The 23527-nt window shown below is 35.5% G+C and overlaps 1 protein-coding gene across 1 annotated transcript in view; it reads left to right on the top strand.

The window, feature by feature from the left end:
- Nucleotides 1-6101: 6101 nt before the first annotated feature.
- Nucleotides 6102-23527, top strand: part of LOC120068949 (alpha/beta-Hydrolases superfamily protein) — a 45238-nt gene continuing 27812 nt past the window's right edge. The window contains exons 1-6 of the mRNA XM_039020588.2: nt 6102-7077; nt 8523-8799; nt 8999-9184; nt 10986-11138; nt 11893-12363; nt 13477-15690. Coding sequence (XP_038876516.1) covers nt 6305-7077; nt 8523-8799; nt 8999-9184; nt 10986-11138; nt 11893-12363; nt 13477-15690 — 4074 coding nt within the window. The 5' untranslated portion in view covers nt 6102-6304. The remainder of the gene's footprint in view (nt 7078-8522; nt 8800-8998; nt 9185-10985; nt 11139-11892; nt 12364-13476; nt 15691-23527) is intronic.

Genomic DNA, 23527 nt, shown 5'->3' with positions numbered 1-23527 from the left:
AATCTATTTTTTTTTTTTTTTATCTTTAGATTTTATGATATTTTGATATACATGAATTTTTTATTCAAGTTGTTTTGTAGTTGGTTGAGATGATGGAGAAAATCGTGCGGATGGAGAAAAATAATAGGTGCATGGGAGATATAGATAGAGATTTGAGAAAATTAGGAAATAGTGAAAAATGGATGGAGAAGTTGATAAAAACGCAGAGTTATTATGTAAAAATGCATTTAATTTTATTCCTAATTTTAGAACTACAATCATGAATTGATCTTCCTCCTCTATTTCCATAATCTATTAACAAAATTAAATATTATTAGTTGGCCATGAACAAAATTCATCATATTATTTTAATGTATCGGTAGATTTAGTAATTAGCTATTGGTATGTGTAATTAAATCAAAATTAAATATTACTATCCGATCATGAATAAGTTTTTATTTATTAATATAATTATTCAAAATTAAATATTATTTTGTATCGATTCTCTTAATTAATATTTTTTTTAGATTTCTAACGTTTTTTTCTTTTTTCCGTTTTTTTCTTTTTTCTTTTTTTTTTTAAGATTTTAATTAGATGGAGATTCATTTGATTATGAAAACTTAAGAGATGGTCTGAGAATCCATTAATTTATTTAATATTGTTATTTTAATCCTCAATCTTTTTCCATTAAATCTTTCATTTGTATCAATTCTCTTAATTAATCTTTTTTTTAAGATTCATAGCTATTGAAATTAAAGACATTTTTTTATAACCGCCAAACTTGAGAATTCATTAATTGATTCAATACTGTTATTTTAGCTTTTTTTTGTTTTTTTGTTTTTTTTTGGGTTAAATCTTTCACTTGTATCAGTTATTTTTGTAGATTCCTAACGATTGAAAGTAAAGTCAACAGGTACCCGAATTCGTCAATATAAACTTTGAATATTTACATTTTTTTTGTTTAATTTTTATATCTCATTTTATTTAATTTTTGGTTTATTTTCCAATAAAAATTGTCTCAAAAAATAAAAAATACGTCACATCCATTATAAATTAATTTGAAATAATAAATATATAATTTTTTACTCAAAGAATGTTGAATTAAAATTTTAGGTTAAAAACCAATTAAATCACAATTTAAGATTTATTACAAATATTTATGTCAGAAAAAAATTTAAGCCACCTATATCAACGTGGCTTCCAACTAGTTTTTGTTAGACATATTTAAATAATAATATATTTAATTAAAGTATAAATTATGTATGTAGATTAATAATTTATGTTGGGTCTTATTATGTGATTTAATTAATTAAAGTCCTAGATTCTTAATTGAGTATGGACTTAATACGTAGAAGCTCATTCCTAACTAATTAGGATTTAGTGTAAACCTAATTGAATTAATATATAAAGAGATCTTAGGGCTATGATCCCAATATACCAAAATAATAAGTACTAAGGGCATTCAGAGTTTTAGTTGAGGAAGACTATAGTCATCTTAAAGTCCGTCGTCATCTTGAAGCTATTATCAATCACAATGAAATCCAATATGTTATTTATTCTTGACAATTTGACATAGTGATCCTAAGATTTATCTATTCAATATAGATATATAGTGATATTTTAACTAAACTGGTATGTAACACGTAGTAAGCATGTCAAAATTTTAGTTAAAAAGAAAAAGCACGTGAAATTTCTGGTTTAATGAACGGTAGGAAGGTCATAAAATTATTATGAAAGCGTAGTTAAAATATTATTTAGAGTGCACAAGTTTTGTGTGTCAATCTCCAAAAATAGACGAAACCTAAGGAAGAAAATGGTTCCAACCAAACAAAACAATCGGGACCATTTTGATAGTGAGTCTGAAAATGAATTTAGTTTTTATTACAAAAGAAAAAATAGAGAAATTCTTATAAATTAAAAAAAAAATCCAAAAAATATTTTGGAACTTTTTACTATAAAATTTAAATATTTTTAAATATTTTTTTATATTTAAAAAGACCCCAAAGAAATATATACTCATAACTGTGATGACAATTCTTTTTCTTTTTCTTTTTCTTTTTTCTTATTTTTCTTCTTTGTTGGGCTAGCCCCGTAATTGTAGGATTTTTTTTTAACTACTTATCCCCATTTTTAAATAGAAATTAAAAAAAAATAACGAACGAAATTATCACAAATGAAGAAATTACCATTTTTTATTTCTCAAATCAATTCCAAAGAGAATATGACAGAAATCTATTTAAATTTCAGAGTCTATAAAATTAGGAGATAATATCCCATTTTTTTTAATTCTAAAAAGAAATATCATGTTTTAAAATATATAAGTTGAATGCTCTTGTGAATCAATGTAAACATGCTAAAATACAAATATATTGTATGTGAGAATTAAAGTCGAGTTGAATACTTTTTTATTTGATATAGACACATAGCAAAAACACAAATACAAAGAAGGTGATAACTAAAGCCAATACTATTCTTAAAATAAAATAAAAAATTTAAAAAAAAAAAAAAAAAAAACTAAAGCCAACACAAATACAATAATGTACATAATCGTGGACTACCTTCAAACGCCTTCAAACACATATTGAATAAATGAAATGTTGTGGATAGCTACATATATTAAAAATGATACTTCTGTTTTTTTTAAGTGATATATTTGTTAGTGTCAAAGTTATATTGTAATATTCACACTGTATTTTGCTATATATGAAAATATTTGAAATTGACAAGTATTTTAAATGAGAATAAAAAATAGAAAAATAAATTTATAATCACAAGACAACTAATAAATAAAAATAACAATGTTAAAGACTTGATTATGGGCAATCAAAGAAGAAAGAGAGGAGACAAAGAAAAAAGTAATGTGAGATAGAATTAAAATGAGATGAATGACATTCTCTTATTGAAAAAACTTCAAAACAAAACATTTGCTACCAATCAAAAACGGTTTATAGAGTTAGTCTCATGTGACTTCTCTAGTCTCTATAGCTAAAAGAACCCACAAAAATAGTTCGGATTGGATAAGTGGCAAAAACCATCATACTTACGTTCAAGCTTTCAATTGAGTAAAAATTAAACCTTCAAACTTTGAAAGTATAAAAATTATACTTTTTAAACTCAAGTATAAAAATTGAATTCTTAAATTACATTATATTTGTGAAAATAAAATCTATTTTACTCGTTTTCTCTCATATTTTTCTTCTCTCTAATTTCTTAGGAAATTAAGATTAAGATATCAAAATACATATATTAAAATAAAATGGTATATAACCAAATAAATGAAAAATGAGGGCTAGTATGATATGTTTGGAAACTTCGTAAACATAATCCATTGATTTGAAAAGTGGGGTCCATTTGATTTGTTATTGGTGGTTGGTGTTTTGTAATCATAATGAAATGTGGATCCTATTATGAAATTCGTAATTAATAAATGTAATTCTATTATGGAGGGGAGGATCATTAATCCAATTACATTTTATTATTACGTGTACCCACACACTCTTTTTTACTAACTTTTCATCATTTACCTTTTTTATTACGTTTCCGAAGTAAACAACACTTATATTTTTTTTATTACTAATAAGTTGAATCTAGATATATTTACAATTTGGCATGACCGATTGGGTCATCTAGGATCTATAATGATGAGAAAAATTATTGAGAATTCAAATGGACATCCATTGAAGAGCAAGAAGATTCTTCAATCTAATGAATTATCATGTGATGCTTGCTCTCAAGGAAAATTGATAACTAGACCATCACTAGCTAAAGTGGAAATTGAATCACCTGCATTTTTAGAAAGAATTTATGGAGATATATGTGGACCTATTAACCCACCAAGTGGAACATTTAGATACTTTATGATATTAATAGATGCATCTAGTAGATGGTCACATGTGTGCTTATTATCAAGTCAAAATCTTGCATTTGCAAGATTACTTGCTTAAATAATTAGTTAAGAGTACAATTTCTTGATTATACAATTAAGATCATTCTTCTTGATAATGCCGGTGAATTTACATCACAAGCTTTTGATAATTATTGTATGTCAATTGGGATAAGTGTTGAATATCCTGTAGCTCATGTTCATATACAAAATGGTTTAGCAAATCCTTTATAAAACGTTTGCAATTAATTACAAGACCATTACTTATAAGAGCTAAGCTTCCTTCATTTACATGGGGCATGCTATTTTGCATGTAGCATCACTTGTATGCATTGAGCTTATCACAAGTAGGATTGACAAAAATCCCCGTGGGTCCCTGCCTCAAATCCTAGTTTGACCGAAGATGGGAGTCAAACCGAGGATAAAAAATGGGTTCCCAATCGGGGACGTGGCTCCCAAATATTTTTCTAATAATTTTCAATAATATATATATATATAACAGTAGCTTGCTACTGTTTTATTCTTTTAACCTTTTTTTTAAAAAAATTTATTCCATAGTACAATTATCTTCAACTTTTTATTAAATCTAAAATATTTTTAAATTATTGATTTAAATAAATAAAATAATAATAATAATATTTTGTTATATTAAATATTTAACCAAAATTTAATTGATTTTAAATAAATAAATAATTAAAAATAAAAATATAAACGAAGAATTTTTTCTATCGAGGACCCGATCCTCGAAGGGGGATTCCCTTACCCCAGCTTCGACTCCCCAAATTAGAGAATGAGGTGGGGACAAAGATTATAAAACCTGTCACAGACATGGATGGGGAGTGCATCCCCGCCCTCGCCTGCCCCCGTTGCCAACCTTAATCATAAGTACTCACCATTATAATTAGCTTATGGTCATAAGCCAAATATTTCCCATCTGAGAATTTTCGGATGTACAGTATATGTTCCAATTGCTCCACCACAATGCACTAAGATGAGTTCTCAAAGGAGGTTAGGAATATATGTTGGATATGCTTCCCCATCAATTATTAAATATCTTGAACCCCTGACAGATGATGTATTGCACAATTTGCTGACTGACATTTTAATGAGACAAATTTTCCAACATTAGGGGGGAGAAATTAAGAAATTTGAAAACGAAATTACATGGAATGTATCGTCATTGTCTCATTTAGATCCCCGATAGATCATTGTGAACTTGAAGTTTAGAAAATAATTCATTTGCAAAATATAGCAAATCAATTACCACATGCATTTATAGATGCAAAGAAAGATAATAATGAGATTTTAATAAATTATGTCATGTAAGGAAAAAGATAGAATCGTACTGATCTAATTATTGACAATATTTTTGCGTATAATATTGCTCTTGATATTACATCTGAAAATGAGGATCCTGAACTAAAATCCGTTGAAAAATGTCGACATAGAAAAGATTGACTTAAGTGGAAAGAAGCAATCGAGACAAAATTAAACTCACTTTCAAAATGTCAGGTTTTTGGACCAATAGTCTGAACACCAGAAGGTGTTAAACTTGTGGATACAAATGGGTATTTGTAAGGAAAAGAAATGAAAATAATGAGCTCACAAGATATAAAGCAAGACTAGTTACACAAGGGTTCTCACAAAAACCTGATATTGATTATGAAGAGACATATTCTCTAGTGGTGGATGTAATTACACTAAGATATTTAATTGGCTTGACTGTGTATAACGGTCTGGATATGCATCTTATGGATGTAGTCATAACATATTTATATGGATCTCTTAATAATGATATTTATATGAGAAACGTAGAAGGATTTAAGGTACATAAAACATATACATCAAATTCCTAGGAATAGTATTCAATAAAGTTACAAATATCCCTATATGGATTAAAATAATGAGGATGAATATTTTTGTGGATCTTAAAATCACACATTTGGCAATTTCCATACAAATGGGAGAAAGTGGAGAAATTTGAAATTTTCTCCTCTTATTTTGTTATTTTATTTTACTTACTTATATATTATATCTTATTTATTTTAATATTATATTGTATTATCATATGTGTTCCCGTGTGCTCCTAAAATTCACAACAATTTTATTGAAAATTGAGATTTATTAAAGTGACTCTAATCCAGTGTGGGAAACTGGAAAGCAAGTTTACCAAACACGTGGCACAAAGAGATGTACCGTTGGGTCTCCATTTCCGAATCTATAACCAACTTCACTCCTCATATACCAACGGAGAGAATCAATATTTTCCCTTTCGGAGCGATTCATCAAACCCAACGTAGCATTATCAAATCCCATAAACTCCAATAATCAGTAGCCACCGCCTCCGCCACCACCTCTGCCACCGCCTCCGCCTCTTTCCCACTCTGCTTTTTTTCGCTGTTCCTCAAATTCTCATTCTCATCCAATTATTCATCTCAAATTATGACTTCGACCTTCGATTGCTGCAGCCCTCTCGCCGGAAAACTCCATTCTGGACCCTCATTCCTCCTCATCGATCCCTTTCATGTCCGTGAATTTCGTGTTTTTCGACGCCGGAGACTCAAGCATTACCGCCATGCCAACCATTGCACCACCTTCACCGTCCGAAGCCAGTCGAACCCCTTCGAGAACCTTTTCCATAACTTGGTTTCGCAAGTTACTACCGTCAATTCCTTGGAGCTAATTGCTCCAGCGCTCGGATTCTCTTCTGGCGTTGCACTTTACCTTTCCAATGTCGTCTCTGCCAAAAATTCCGCAGTGTCGGATATTGGCGAATGGATTTTGTTGTCCAGCCCCACGCCGTTTAATAGATTCGTGTTTCTTCGCTGTCCGTCTATAGCTTTCCCCGGAAGCGACACAAACCTTGTGGAGGATGTGAGTGAGAAACTCGTGAAGGAGGACAGACACTTTGTGAGGCTCAACAGCGGGAGAATGAAGGCCACTACTGGCGATGATGAGAAGGAAGACAAATTGATGTACCAAAGATTGTGTATAAGCACCGACGATGGTGGGGTAATTTCATTGGACTGGCCGTCTAATTTGAACTTGAGGGAAGAGCATGGTTTGGACACTACGTTATTGTTAGTGCCCGGAACTCCAGAAGGGAGCATGGATAGGAATGTGCGGTTGTCTGTGATTGAAGCTCTTGGGCGAGGCCTTTTTCCGATAGTCATGAATCCTAGAGGCTGTGCTGGTTCACCTCTTACAACTGCACGGTATGAACACTGCCTTGTAACTTCTTTGCTTCACTTTATCATAGATATGTCGACTGCTGGAAGGGAATGGCTAATACCCTCTGTTTTAATCGGTTTTGTTATTGTAATAGTGTTGTGATTAATATTTCGGTTGCTGCTTGGCTTTGCCACTCTAAACCAGTTTACGTGAATGTTTTCTGTAGCATTAGCTAGGTGTTTCTGATTTATGTTACAATTGGTGTATGATGGAAAAGCATGTAGCTGGTACTAAGGAAGGTTGGGGATTTACATGCGGGATTGTTTGACCTTTTTTTGATACTGGTTAGTCGAGCGTTCTTAGCTTATTCTTGATTCTGGTTTAGCTGGCTCATCTTTATGTCCTTTCTCTTTTTGGCTACTGTTTTCAACCTATTGCTTTATGACACATATTCAGGTTGTTATTGGCTTGTGGCTCTATAATCCAATACGAATGAATTGCCTGAGTAGGCTGGGCATATTTCTTAAAAGCTATTTCTCCCTTCTCTCCTTTATCTTTTAACAGTTATCTGTCCCCTGCATACAGAGAACTCGCAATCCAAATGATGTCTTGGTCTTTAGGACTATGCTGAACGAGAACCATCATCATCCCCATCCCATCCCACCCACCCCCACCCCCCAACCACCACCACCACCACCAAAAAAAAAAGAGAGGAAATATAAGTGTGCAGAGTATGGAGAAATGAGTGCGGTCTTCAAAAATTGTGGTTGTAAATATGTTAGTTAGCTGTAAAATGATTATTGGTTTTTATTTATGATTCTTTCCTTTCATGTATCAAGCCTTTCTCCTACATAGGAAGGGTATATATCTTACATTAAAATTATTGGTATACATATATCATATTCCATTCAAGTCAAGATGGTATCAGAGCTAAGAACTACAAAACCTTAGCTATTTTCTTTCAAATCAAGCCCTAGCCACTGCCGTTGTCACTGTCCCCTTCAGATGGAACCTAACTTTCGTTGACTGGAACCCTAGGTGTCATGCACAATACCTTTGGCGAATCTCTAAGTTAGTAGGTTCAAAAAGTTGTTGAAGGTTGGAGAAGAACACTCGAGAACTCGCCAAAAACACTAGTTTTTGCCTCTAGTTTGCTCATGGTACCGTCCCAGGTTTGTGTTTCGTTGTTGAAGGCTAGAAAGAAAAGAGAACTCTCAACAAGTTGGAACTAATCAAGAGCAATAGGAAATCGGAGCAGGAGGATTTTTGAGCTCTGACAGGCTAGAGGTGTGTGGGCAGTGCGTGGAAAGTGTTAGAAGCCCTCTCCTATCTAGGACTTACTAGGCCAGAAGATCATTCCACTTCAAAAGAAGGCTATGTATCTTACATAACAATTATTGGAATATAAATATCTTATTCCATTCAATTCAAAACATACTTTCTCATGTGAGGTATCCGATAAAATAACTCCTTTACTGTATTTATGTAGGTTGTTTTCAGCTGCTGACAGTGATGATATCTACACAGCTGTACAGTTCATTAGTAGTGCAAGACCGTGGACAGCATTGATGGCCATTGGCTGGGGATATGGTGCAAACATGCTGACCAAGTACCTGGCAGAAGTTGGTGAGAGAACACCACTTACCGCTGCAACATGCATTGACAATCCCTTTGACTTGGAGGAGGCCACCCAGACCCTTCCATATCACATGGCTGTTGATCATGATCTCACTGGTGGACTGATTAATATTCTGAGATCTAATAAGGTTTGTGATTCCTGCACCTGTTTGTTGCCTTACTAAATATAGCTTAATGTTTATGAAGAAGTGCTGAAACTTCCAATGCCTTATTGCTTAATGAACTATGCTTTCACATAGTGCAGCAATGTGTGCCTATGGCTTTGTGATTGTTGTTTACTACTGGGAATACTGGATTGTAATGCTAGATGACTTTCTTAATTTGCAGGAACTTTTTCAAGGGAAAGAAAAAGGCTTTGATGTGGAAAAGGCTCTTGAAGCCAAATCTGTGCGCGATTTTGAGAAACTAATATCTAGCATTTCTCATGGTTTTAATTCTATTGAAGATTTCTACTCCAAGACAAGCACAAGAAATGTGGTTGGGAATGTGAAAATCCCTGTACTTTTTATCCAGGTGCATGTTTTCTACAAAGCTTTTTCTTTGAGTTTTGCTATTAAACTGCTGAAACGATATGGTAGATTAGGTTCTTTCAGTTCCATATTCTATTTATTTATTATGTGTACATGTGCCCATAAAATTCTAGTCCGGCCGATTGTAATGTGTTAATTTCATTTATTTCATGATGTTAAAAATTAAACCAACATAGTTAATTAAATTTTGGAAAGTGGCATTATGATAAAGGAGCAAGAATAAGTTATCTAGCAACAAGCTGAGCATGATTGACATATTTGCTCCAGCTTGAGGGGGAGTGTTATAATATATATTTATATTATAATTATGAATAGTTGTCCTTTATTATAATTTTATATCCCCTAGATTAGGGTTTCATAGTTGCCTATATATATGTATCTTTAGCCTGGTTAAATAATAAGATCATTATTCTCTTCAAAAGTATTGGGAATAATAGAAACATTTCATTGATGAATGAAATTAGGGGAGAACCCCAAACACCTAAAAGTGATTAAAAAGGAGAGTGCCAATTACAGACTAAAAAAGATAAACTAATATGAGAGAAAGGGTGTTTTGTTCTACACCATGAATAGACAAAACGAACTCCATAACACAAACAAAAGAGAAAGAGACACGAAAAAGCTTCTATTCCTTTTGCCCCATAAACTCAAAAAGAAAGCACTCATCAGAGTGAACCAAATCGTTTGCTTTCTACCACAAAAAGGATGACCCACCAACAATGGAGCCAAGATGTCTAATGCAAGAAGAGCTCCATATGGAATTGATTGAAAAGGAATCCCTTGCTGACAGCTATGTTTCACGTAGGAGAACAATGCCAGAGTTATGCTGAAAAACCAAGGTACAATTCCTCCAAGAATTGAGGCCCCTTACATTCCAAGTTAGGAACTTCATTGGTGATCCGAAGCACCCTCCTGAATAGCCAAGGTGGCTAATTTGTCATAGTGAATAGATGTATATGATCCCTATAATTCTCTCTGAAGCTTTGACTTTTTACCAACAGTAGTTTGCGATTTCTTGGTTTTAGAGGGAGGAGGGTTGGGTGGAAGTGCCGTAACGCAAAGGCCATGTTTAGTCAATAAGGAAGCTAAATCCCAAAGGCTGAAAAGGCTGAAAGGCAAGGAAGGTGAGGCCATGAGCTGCGGCTGTGTAAAAGAAAGGGGGAATGAATGTGGTGAGTCAAGCCTGTGAAGCAGCAATCTGGTTGTCAGCAGTTGGTGAAGGGATAGTGTGGCTAGAACTTAAGTCCGTTGGGAGGGGAGGAAGAGAGTATAATGGCAGTTGATTGGATTCATCTGGTTCGTCTTTAGAGACAGTCATATCAAGAGGATGTTTTGTAAAATTCGGATCTTTGGTAGGGCTAGATAGATATTCTTCTGTATCGAAACCAGCAAATAGAATATTAGTTTTATTGACTGAGGTGGAAAATTTGTTGCCAGCTTGGAGGGTGGTGGGCCCATTCCGGAAGGTAATAGTGGAGAGAGAGGGTTGTGACAAGGAAGGGGAGGCCAAATTGTTAGCCAGTTGTCTCCTTTCTTTGCAGCAAGGTTGTATCTACGGTGTTAAATTATTTCACCTCATTATCAAGGCATTCTAAATAGCTGAGCTAACCAGAAAATTTGATGTTTTAATATAGATTGTAAATGCATTAAGTTTGTATGCTCTGAGACATCTCATCATCTTATATATAAAGTATTGTTTTCAATGAGTTATGTTTGATAATTGACATTGCTTTCTCATCGAATAAAGCAGTTTTCTAACTTGTTTAACTGTCTGAAATTATCAGAATGACAATGGATCAGCTCCAGTGTTCTCAATTCCACGCAGTTTAATAGTAGAAAATCCGTTTACAAGTCTTCTGTTGTGTTCTTATTCGCCATCTAGTATTATATCTAGCATGCAACCTGTTCTATCTTGGTGCCAGCAGTTATCAATTGAGGTAATGAATTATTTTCTTTCAATGTGATCTTGTAACGTGTTAATTTATTTCATCATCTTCTAATTTATAGCCCATAAAATGTTGGTGTTCACTTTCATATTTGTTTATTAACTTACTTCATTTCAATTTTGGGGGATTGAAATGTAGATGATGTTAAAACTTAATAATTTTTTTTATAGAACTTTAGATTCATGCAAATTTTATTAATTCCCAGCTTAAATGAAAGCACCTCACTTAAAGCAGATAAACGGTTATTCTATTTATGGGCCAGTTTGAAACCAGCTGGACGCAAGGTATCCTTATATTATATGTATGAGTCAGCATTAACTGATATGTTCCTTCCTACTCTCAGAGTTCTCTATAATTTAAGTCAAGGTTGCTTGATAACTAAAAAGATCATGGTTTGCACTTGGGTAAGAGTTGTTATAATTGGAAACTTTCAATTATTTTTGAAGGAAAGCAATATACGTCATATCCTCTGATGAACCAAGTGAAACTGATCTTGTTTTCCTTCCAGTTTTTATTCTATAAAATTGAAGGTATTTATTACCTTTCAGCAATTTCTTACTATTCAAACAAAATATGATAGTTAGTTCTGTTGGTTCTCTGTTTCTCTTGATTCATAGGGTTTGGATTTTGAAATATCTTTTCCACAATTTAATTCTACCAAAACCCTTTTGGTAGGAAAAATGTGGAGTTCTTTGGTGCATCTCTCCTAGCCATATTCTAATTAGTATGCATGTAATACACATAGTGGCTTACAGCGGTAGAGCTTGGACTTTTGAAAGGGCGTCACCCTCTTCTCAAGGACGTTGATATTACCATCAACTCTTCCAAAGGCTTAGCTCTCGTGGAAGGCAGAACAGTGGAAGAAAGAGGAAAAGTCATCAGGCAACTAGGTTACAACGGGTCAGATGCTTCATGTGGGTACCAATCAACAAGGTTTATCAAGAAGAAACTTGAAGAGAGTCACAGTAGTATCCATACTGACCTAAGATCTCAAAATAACTCACAGAGCAAATCACAACTCGAGGATAAAGGATCTATTGAAATTGAAGTTGGGGTTTTGAACCAAACCAGCTCTATTAGTGAAGATATGGATCAAAAGGACAAAGTTCGTTTGGAAGATACTGAAAAAGGTCAAGTGTTACGGACAGCTGAAGTGGTTATGAATATTCTTGATATGACTAACCCTGGCACTCTGACAGAAGAAGAGAAGAAAAAGGTAATACCAGACCGTCTTCTCATTCATTCGTATAAGATTGCAGATTTCTTCAATTGTCTAAGGTTATAAATTATGATAAGCTTTATCCTTTCTTTACACTTTCTGTTGAGTGAATAATGTCCTTGTGCATTTGCTTTATTTATTTATCTAGTTTTCTTTTAGATCTCTTGTACATGGAAAAAGGGGGGAAATGGGGAAAGTTCAAAGACTTGTTTGCCACCGTTTTCATGCGCTTTTCTTTCTTCTTCTTCTCTTTCCTTCTCTTTCCTTTTTTTTTCTGGGATTTAGTGTCATTAAGCATACATACTTGTTGGATGGAGGAGCCATTCCAACAAATGTGCCTCTTAAGCTTATTTACCAATTTAATTTTGTTTTGATATCTTTCAAGGTTTCACTCTATTCCCTTCTTTCTTTCTCCATCGTGTTCAATTTTGCTCTCTCTTCTCTCTCTCCCCCCCTCCTTTATTCAAGCCAGGAGCTGGTAGTTATCTAAGATTTTTCTGTGTTACTCAATATAATAACATGTACTTTTATAGAAAAACCCTATATATCTCCTTTATTCTTCTTTCTACTTATGAAAGCATGGTTAACTTATGAAGAAGAAAGCAGAGAATAGGGACATGGAGAGGCGTAGTGAAAATGAAAGGAAGCCGGTAGCTCCTGCTCCTGATATCTTTGTTCTGTAAGATCTGTACATCAATTTCTTTATCAAGGACAGATTTGCACCGAATTTTGTTTAGTCACGTTGGCACATTTTCTCACCCTACTAATTTTTCAACGAGATCTGTACGAAAATATATGGTATATGGTTTTTGGTTACCTTTGCCCGATTGCTTTTTCAACCAAAATTTAGTCAAATTAATTCTCTTCACAAAATTTTTAGTGCTAAGAATTTGAAAATTTACTCCGTTCATGATTATTTGAGAGTCAATATCTTTTGTGCTTTGTCAAGTTTTTTTTTTATGGTCCGAGTCCATTACTGCTTACGTTGTTTTCTTACGTGTGACATATTCCCATTTCCAATATAAAAAAGAGAATGAAGCTACATTTTGCTGGCTCGTTAAAAATTCTGTTAGCCACCCATTTAAGTTGTTCTGTTGTTTCCTTGTTCAGGTCTTGAATGCTGTGGGTAAAGGAGAGACATTGATGAAAGCTCTGCAAGATGCTGTACCGGAAGAAGTCCGTGGAAAGCTTACAACTGCTTTATCTGGGATATTGCATGCTCAAGGATCGAATTTAAAGGTTAATGATCTAATTGGCAGTTCTCAAAAATCTAATGCCACATCAGAATTAAAGAGAAAGACTGAGGAGAAGGTCAGACACGTGGCAGATGCTGAAGCTTCCTCACAAATTTCATCCCCTTTGCATGAGATGGGAGCTGTTAATGATGTTTCAGATGGTTCAGATAGCTATCGACCTACAAAGGACAAGTTTATTGGGGAACTAGAATCTGATTCTCCTTCCTCTGATGAACTCCAGTCGATTGACCAAAATGGTTCTCAAGCACTTGGTATTCAGGGTGATGATACTATCAGTTCTATAAGGAAGGAGACCCGTGGCTCTGGTAATACTGAGTCAGATGATGGATTTTCTAGGGAAAATACTTCTCAATATCTTGTTAATGGTGAGAAAGAACTAGAGATAGATTTGAAGCCTGAACTTTCGAGCAAGGGTGAACAGATAGGTAGCCACAAAGTAGCCATTGGTGATAATTATAAAGATCAGGGTGGTGGAATTGCTCAATCAGATGAGGAGGAAGAGAATAAACCCAAGAAAAATGAAGAGAAAGCTGTAGGTCCTTCAAACGATGATAAGGCGGTTTCATCTTTTACAACTGAGGAAGCACTTTCATCACTAGGGTCTACTTCAGAGGCTGAGGCAATACAAGTAGAACATGAATACAATGACAGTCAGAAGGATAATAATAATATGCAACCTGTTGTAGAGCATACTAAGCCTGTCGTTTCTGAATCTAATGTCAACAACTTCAGTGTTTCTCAGGCTTTGGATGCCTTGGCAGGGATTGATGATTCCACCCAGGTAGCAGTCAATAGTGTATTCAATGTAATTGAAAATATGATATCACAGTTAGAGGGTTCAGAAAATGAAGGTGAGGACAAGAAGAGTGGTTCCTTAGTTGATGATCATTGCTCAAGTAATGATAATGAAATGTCATTAGGGAAGAAAGAATGTGGTAACATGGATTCGTCTGTAAATCCTGAAAGGAAAAGAGATACAGAGCATAATGTTAGAAGTGGACGGGAAGAGGAGGAATTCACTTCAGACCTGGTTTCAATTAATAGAAGCTCTTTGATTAGATCTCAGCCAGCCCAAGCAGGCAAGGATGTAAATGAAAAGGACAAACTCCTTGATGATATGGATGGAAATGTGGAGATGACTTCAAATGTGTATTTAGATTCTGTTCACAATAAATTTTTCTTGAAATACATTGCCACAAACATCCCTACTGAATCACTTGATAAGAATACAACTACAGCTTTGTTGCTTGATTATATTCCAGAAGAAGGCCAATGGAAGTTTATTGAGCAACCGGGAAATGGAAGTGGTGCTATTTCAGCAACTGAAGGAGTTGATGGACAAGTGAATGCCTATGCACATGCAAAAGTGAAGAATACTGATAATGTTATTGAGCCACTTTATATGATTATGGACAGTGACAATCAGCCAGGGCCAGTTGGGGAATATCAAACCACGGTTAATGGAAAGAAAGAAATCAAATGTAATGATGGACAAAAGGATTTGGAATACTTTGTTAGAACTATTATACAGGATAGTTTGCAGGTTGAAGTTGGTCGTAGGCTGAGTGCAGTTAACAAGGACTTAAAATTGGGTGTTGACAGAGACATCGAACATGTTGCAAATTTGTTGTCAGTGGCTGTTGGATATGGCAGTGGGTGTAGCCAATGTTTGGATTCCATTGCAGAAAAAGTGGGTACTCTTTGTGACGAGCGGATTATTAGATCACTTTCCTCTTCTGTTCAGGAAACTGTTTATTTGAAAAAGATTCTTCCTTTAGGTGTTATTATCGGCTCTAGCTTGGCAGCTTTAAGAAAACATTTTCATGTGACTACACTGCAAGATGATAACCAGGGCCAATGCTCGTTCTTTGATCAAGCTAAAAAATCTGGTCAAAGAAGTCATGGTGAAGCTAATAATGGGAGAGAGCCCACTCAAAATGTTATATTGACCGATACAGTGTGTGTGGAAGGAGGATGTGCTGAAATGAGAAATTTAGATAAAGATACTGTTGTGGTACGAGCTGTCACAGCTGCTCTTGGGGCATCTGCATTACTGTTACATCAGCAGGTATATCTGCTTTAAGATTTTTGTTTTTTATGCATTGCCTTTTGCACCTTGGCATGAATAAGCCTCGAATATGTATAATTTTAGCAAAGGAAATAATATTTTTCATTTGGATGTCCTTTTTTGGCTAAGAAACAATTTCATTGATAAATGAAATATCCAAAGAGTACACAAAATACAAGTGAGGAGATACAAGATGAACCAAAGTGGTAAACCCACAGCAGAAACCAAGGGCCAACAAAAGAAGAGAAAAACAGAAAGATGTATGGTGGATTGAAGCTGTAGAAAGCCCTCATATCGTATGGGACAAACTAAACAAACCAACAACCCAATGCACATCAAACCATGGCAACCTAAAAGCAAATGTGAACCTAAACAGATACACCCCTGACAAGCAAAACAACAGCAACATGAATACACTTGTTTATGAGAAGGAGAAAAGGAAAGCCAAAATTTGGATGGAAGAAACATAGAGCAATGAAAAGTTTAAGCCGATAATGATCGTTTTCTAAGCAAAGATGATGCTTTTTTCTTGTAAGAGATTGAGCATTCTAAGTTTTGGATTTCTCGAATGCACTTCCTTTGTTTCATTGTTTGCTTGTTTTTTTTTTCTCTATCCTTGTGGGAATAGCCATAATACAAAGGCCATTATCTCTGAACCAAGATGTCAATGCATTTTATTGAGGCCTTGCATGAACCATTATTGTTGGATGTCAACATTAAGGTTTGAGATAATCAAAATAATTTATTTCATTCATTATATATATATATTATATATATATATATATATAGATACACACAAGCGTACAAGGATTAACCCAAGTAGGAGAAGGCAAAAAGACAATAAAGGACAATACGATAAAGATATTTACAATAGTGTTATAATACCAATATTGGCACTATAATACTCCACCTCAAGTTGAAGCATTTTAATCATTTCCAACTTGTTACGTAGATAATCAATATGTGTTCAATCTAATGATTTCGTGAAGATACCTCCTAACTGTTCTTCAGTCTTCACATGTCATATAGATACCAAATATCGCTGAATTTTCTCATGTACAAAATGACAAAATGACAAAATGACAATCAACCTCAATTTGTTTAGTTCTCTTATGGAACATTGGATTATATGCGATATGAAGTGTTGTTTGATTATCACAACACAATTTGGCTGGTGTTGTAATATCTGTTGGAGATTTGGTTTGTTGGCATTATAATTTTCTCTAACACAGTGACCTTGTATATGTCTCAAATAAAGTTCTAACATCAAGTTTTGACACTATAATATTTTCCTGCGAAATACTTTCCTAATATGGAAATATTCGACAGATTGATGTAGTATGATATTTTCCTTTATTGTGGTGCGGATTATTTTCTCCTATTTGGGATATGTTTCCTTTTCTGGATTTGTCGATAAAAGGAGTGTTCTGGTATGCTTTCGATGAGCAATTTTTTGATTACATCGATTTCGGTTTCTGAGAGCAAGATGTTTGTAGCCTTCGGTCAAATTGTCCTACATTGTGATCTTTCGTTGCTCACTTTATTCCACTGTGCAAGTTCTTCCCTTGAATACAAGACTTTGAAGATTATTACGTTTTAGGGGGAGCCTAAGACTCAGTTTCGAAGAAGGAAGTTTTTCATCTTAGGGAGTTCCTAAGAATTATTAGTAAAGGGAGTTCACTGATATTGGGAAAGATATTGTCGTGAGAGGGAGTCTCACACATTGTCGGGTGTCGAAGTGTTCGTTGCTAATATTAACATACTTAGGGGAAGCCTAAGTTTAGTTGAGAAGGAGTCTCATCTAGAGGGAGTTTAGCTGACATGTGAGTTAAGCTCCACGTGAGCCACTGTTGGGGTATTACAGATAAGTACTACGTTGTAAACAGTTTAACTCTTTAATATTAGAGAACTATCTTTTCTGGGTGTTTAGCCCCCCAGATGTAGGTGTTTGTCACTGAACTGGTTACCAACTGCTGTGTGCCTTTACTTACTTTATTGCTGTTGGAATTTTTATTGTTACAACTATTGTCAGTGCTTTCAGCTTAACAAGCACATATTGAGTGACGAATCATCCTAACGCTTTTTCAATTGGTATCAGAGCGGGTCACCTTTATCTCAGGTGCTTCAATCAATGATGGAATCAAGGAAGGAGGCTCTACCACTCGTCCACTTGTTCTTGATGGAACAAACTATTCGTACTGGAAAGCTCGAATGTTTGCCTTCTTGAAATCGATTGGTAGCAAAACTTGGAAGGTTGTTGTATTCGGATGGACACATCCTATCATCAAGTTTGAGGATGGAAAAGAAATTTTTAGGCCAGAGGCTCTGTGGTCTAAAGAAGAAGATGAAGGGAAATTCACATCCCTTGAATGCAATATTCAATGTTGTAGATCGCAACATATTCGGAGTTATTGATACTTGTGTCTCAGCTAAGGAGGTATGGGATATCTTGTCTCTTGCTCATGAGGGAATGCCTAAAGTAAAGATGTCTAGGCGGCAATTGGAGACATCAAAGTTTGAGCATTTTAGAATGCACGATGAGGAATCCATTTCTGAATTCAGTGTTTGGTTGCTAGATATTGCAAATGGGTCATTTACTCTCAGAGAGAAGATTTTAGAAGAAAATCTTGTCAAGAAAGTTCTGAGATCTCTACCCAAGTTGATATGAAAGTCATAGACATTGAGGAAGCTCAAGACATAACAAAGTTGAGAGTAGATGAATTATTTGGCTCCTTACTCACTTTTGAAATGTCGTCCCTTGACGGGAAAGTTGAAAAAGAAAAATAAGGGAATTGCTCTTTGTTATAATTCTATAGTTAGGGTTTTCCATTCTTGTAAATATTTTGTGATATTTTCCTTTTCTATGCTTTGTACACTTGTATATATTCATATCTTTGGTGAATGAATAGAGTATTATGATTCTTTCTCAAACCTAAGAGTTTTACATGGTATCAGAGCTCTCTAAACAAACTTAGGGTTTTGTGAACCTTAGGGTTTGAGAATTTAGAACCCGTTTGTGATACGTTTAGGGTTTTGTGGAGAGGTGAGTTTACACTTTTGCTCACAGTCGTCGTCTTCGGTTCGTTCGCTGTCGTTAGCTGCCGCCGCCGCCGTAGTCATCAGTCGCTGCCGGAAAAAAAAAGCTGTTTTTTTCGACACTGCCCAGTCCAACGAGGAGCCCAGCCGCCGATCTACAAAACCCCAAAGTCCGGTTGCCATCTGACCAACGCGTGAGGCTCATGCGCCGCTTGTTCTAACCTACTGTCCGTCCATCGTTTTTCGTTCGTCTTCTGTGGGTTTCCTTAGTGTTGTTGGCTCTTTTTGGTGGTGTGTTTGTTTGGGATATATAGATATACTCACTGCTTGTAAAGATATCTCTTCGGTAAATTAGGGTTTGATTCTCTGCTGTCCCGTGTCTATTTTTTGAGGTAATGGCTGATAAGAAATCAGTAATGTCTGAGATTGTTCCTATGGTGTCAAAAGTAACTGAACACAAGTTGAATGGATCCAACTACTATTCATGGAGATCAAATCCAGGAGGTGTTGTTTGCTATTATTGTCATAAACCTAGCCATACGAAACGAATGCAGAAGATTGCTGAATAAGGGTCAGAGGATGTCATCACGCTCTGCACATGTCGTCTCTACTCCTGATAATCTTGACAAGTCAATTACGATTTCTGCAGAGGAGTTTGCTAAATTTCAGCAGTATCAAAAGTCATTGAAGGCATCATCTTCTACTCCTATTACGACCATCGCAGAGACAGGTAACATTTCTAAATGTCTTCTTTCCTCCACGTCAAAATGGGTCATTGACTTTGGCGCTACAGACCATATGACAGGTAACCCCAGTTTATTCTCTAACCTTTCTACATCTACCTCTTCACCTAATGTCACTATAGCTGATAGAACCTCCACTCCTGTTTTAGGATCAGGAACCGTCCATCTCACTGAATCAATTTCTTTGTCATCAGTTTTAAATTTACCAAATTTCTCATTTAATTTGATTTCGGTCAGTAAACTCACTCGTGATCTTCATTGTTGTCTACTTTTTTCCTGGTTATTGCTTATTTTAGGATCTTACGACGAAAAAGACTATCGGTAAAGGACGGGAATTTGTCTACTTTACATCTTTGAACCACAAACACCTATGGCCATCACATGCTCTAGCATGTCGTCTCCCTTTGAAGAGCATTGTCGTTTGGGTCATCCGTCTATCTCTGTGTTGAAGAGTCTTCGTCCACAACTTCAACATTTGTCTTCTTTAGATTGTGAGTCATGTCAGTTTGCTAAATTTCATCGTTTGAGTTCGTATCCTCGAGTCAATAAACGAGCTAGTGCTCCTTTTGAATTAGTCCATTATGATGTTTGGGGTCCATGTCCTGTTGAGTCCAAAGGAGGGTTTAGATATATTGTTACATTTGTCGATGACTATTCTCGTGTTATGTGGTTATATTTAATGAAAAGTCGTTCTGAGTTACTTTTTCATTTTCGTAACTTCCATGTTGAAATTCAAACTCAGTTTAGTGGTACTCTTAAAATCCTACGGAGTGATAACGTTAAGGAATATTTCTCTCATACACTCAAGTCTTATTTAGATGCCCATGGCATTCTTCATCAATCTTCTTGTGTTGATACTCCATCTCAAAATGGGGTTGCAGAATGAAAGAATCGTCATCTCCTTGAGACAGCCAGAGAGACAACTAGAGCTTTGATATTTCATATGCATGTTCCAAAATCCTTTTGGGCTGATGCTGTTTCCACAACTTGTTTCTTAATAAATCGCATGCCCTCTTCCATTCTTAAGGGTGAGATACCTTTTCGTACTTTATGCCCCAAGCAACATCTGTTTCCCATTCCACTCAAAATATTTGGTTGTACCTACTTTGTTCGGGATGTTCGGCCTCAGCATACCAAGCTGGATCCAAAGTCCTTAAAATGTATTTTCCTTGGTTATTCCCGTGTTCAAAAGGGGTATCGGTGTTATTGTCCTAGTCTAAATAAATATTTAGTCTCTCCTGATATCACGTTTTTTGAACATACCCCATTTTTTTCATCACCGTCTTTCTCTTCAAATAAGAGTCAGGGGAGCATAAGGAATTAGAGGATGATTTCCTTGTCTACACAGTTATTTCTTCTTCCGATCCTCTTCCTGTGGCTACCTCTACTCTTCCTCCCATCACTAAGGTCTATACTCGATGACAACCTCCTCTAGTTCCATGCCCTGTACCAGAGTCTTCTTCGTCATTGGATCCAAAAACGGGTGATGATCTTCCTATTGCTCTTCGTAAAGGTAAACGTACATGTGCTCATCCTATTTCCTCTTTTGTTTCATATAACCATTTGTTGCCTTCCACATGTTCATTCATTGCATCCTTAGAGTCTGTATCCATCCTGAAAACTGTTCATTAGGCTTTGTCTCATCCTGGTTGGTGTGCCGCAATGGTGGAGGAGATGACTGCCTTAGATGATAATTGTACTTGGGATTTAGTTTTTTTCCCTACAAGAAAGAAGGCTATCGGTTGCAAATGGGTGTTTGTAGTTAAAGTCAATCCTTATGGTTCTGTTGCTTGGTTAAAAGCGTGCCTCGTAGCGAAAGGCTACGCACAAACTTATGACATTGACTATGCTGATACTTTTTCTCCTGTAGCAAAAAGGCATATGTGAGGTTTATTTCATTAGCTTCAATCAATCATTGGCTTTTACATCAGCTTGATATTAAAAATGCATTTCTTCATCGTGATCTTCAAGAAGTGGTGTATATGGAGCAACCACCAGGGTTTGTTGCTCACGGGGAGAATGGAACGGTGTCTCGCCTTCGTAAATCCTTGTATGGATTAAAGCAGAGCCCACGAACTTGGTTTGGTAAATTTAGTCAGGTGATTGAAAGCTTTGGAATGCAGAAGAGTAAGTCAGATCATTCAGTCTTTTTTAAGAGATCTGAGAGTGGTGTCATCTTGTTAGTCGTATATGTGGATGATATTGTGATTATTGGTGATGATGCTTTAGGTATCCAGTCTCTAAAAACCTTTCTTCATAGTCAATTCCATTCAAAAGATTTGGGCATATTGAAATACTTCTTAGGAATTGAGGTAATAAGAAGCAAGAAAGGAATTATATTATCCCAGAGAAAATATGTACTTGACTGGTTGACTGAAACAAGAAAGCTAGGGGCTAAGCCATGTAGTACCCCAATGATGCCCAACTTACAACTCACAAAAGATGGAGAATTGCTAAAAGATCCTGAAAGATATAGGAGGTTAGTGGGAAAACTTAATTACCTTACAGTGACTCGACCCGACATAGCCTATTCAGTAAGTATTGTGAGTCAGTATATGTCATGCCCTATAGTTGATCATTGGGCTGCATTGGAACTGATTCTTTCTTATTTGAAGGCTGCTCCCGGGCGTGGTTTATTATATAAGGATTATGGTCATACTAATATTGAATGTTTCTCAGACGTCGATTGGGTAGGATCTAAAAAAGACAAAAGATCAACCTTAGGGTATTGTGTTTTTGTTGATGGTAATTTGATTTCTTGGAAGAGTAAGAAGCAAAATGTGGTGTCACGTTCAAGTGCAGAATCAAAATATAGAGCAATGACACAATCTATGTGTGAATTGATTTGGATATATGAACTTCTTGTTGAGTTGGGGTTTGAAATCACCACACCGACAAAGTTGTGTGATAATCAAGCAACACTTCATATTGCGTCTAATCCAGTATTTCATGAAAGGACTAAACATATTGGAGTTAATTGCCATTTTGTACGTGAGAAAATTCAACAAGGGTTGGTATCTACAGGATATGTGAAGACTGGAGAACAATCAGGAGATATCTTCACGAAAGCATTGGATGGAAGACGTATAGATTATCTATGTAACAAGTTGGGCATGATTAACATATATGCTCCAACTTGAGGGGGAGTGTTATAATTCTATAGTTAGGGTTTTCCATTCTTTTAAATATTTTGTGATATTTTCCTTTTTTATGTTGTGTACACTTGTATATATTCATATCTTTGGTGAATGAATAGAGCATTCTGATTCTTTCTCAAACTTAAGAGTTTCACTCTTCAATCAGTTGTTAAAGAAGAGTTGATTATTGACGATAAAGATTCAGAAGTTCCTCTTGTCGAATTGATTGCGTTACTTCCAAAACAGTTCAATCGTGTGTTCAAACAATTTGGTAAGAGGTCTAACTCAATTAATGAGATTGAACAAACAAATGGTACTCACAAATGGTGCAATATCACCATGAGCTGATTTGAAATCGAATCTGATTGAATTGCTTGACTGAACCGGTCTGAAACACGACTATTAGGCTGATCGGATCTGCAGCTTGTGGCAACGGTCGGTTGTGGGAACAAAGGGTGGCGGTGCAAGGTGGCGAAGTTGTGCAACTGTGATTCGCAGACAACAGGTCACGACAGATTTGCGTGACGGGGCTGCGAAAATTGGATGTGCACTGCAGGAGGTCGAACGGAGGCATGATCGCTCCTGTGCGGAGTGGTTAGAAGGCAGATGGGTGGTCGGCAGTGCCGACTACTGTGCGGCGGAGGAGGGTTTGGGCGAAGAGGGTTTGTGCAGTGATGGCGGCGGAGATCCGGGGCGACGACAACGGCGGCGGCGGCGGTTGGACAAGGGTTAGGGTTTTATTTTAGCTCTGATATCATGAAGTTTTTGGTGAATATTGGTTTTTCTTATATTCAAAAGGACCCAATAATGGGTAATTATAATATGAGAGAAATTCCAACTAAGGAAATTAATTAAAAAGGAAATTACAACAAATCATAATTAAAATAATAATTGAGACAAATATATACTAAACACAAATCT

The sequence above is a fragment of the Benincasa hispida genome, chromosome 7, assembly GCF_027475165.1.
Source record: "Benincasa hispida cultivar pf3 chromosome 7, pf3_genome.v1.1, whole genome shotgun sequence".
NCBI lineage: Eukaryota > Viridiplantae > Streptophyta > Magnoliopsida > Cucurbitales > Cucurbitaceae > Benincasa > Benincasa hispida.
Note: the sequence above shows the minus strand (reverse complement) of the source record. Positions and strands in the feature narration are given on the sequence as shown.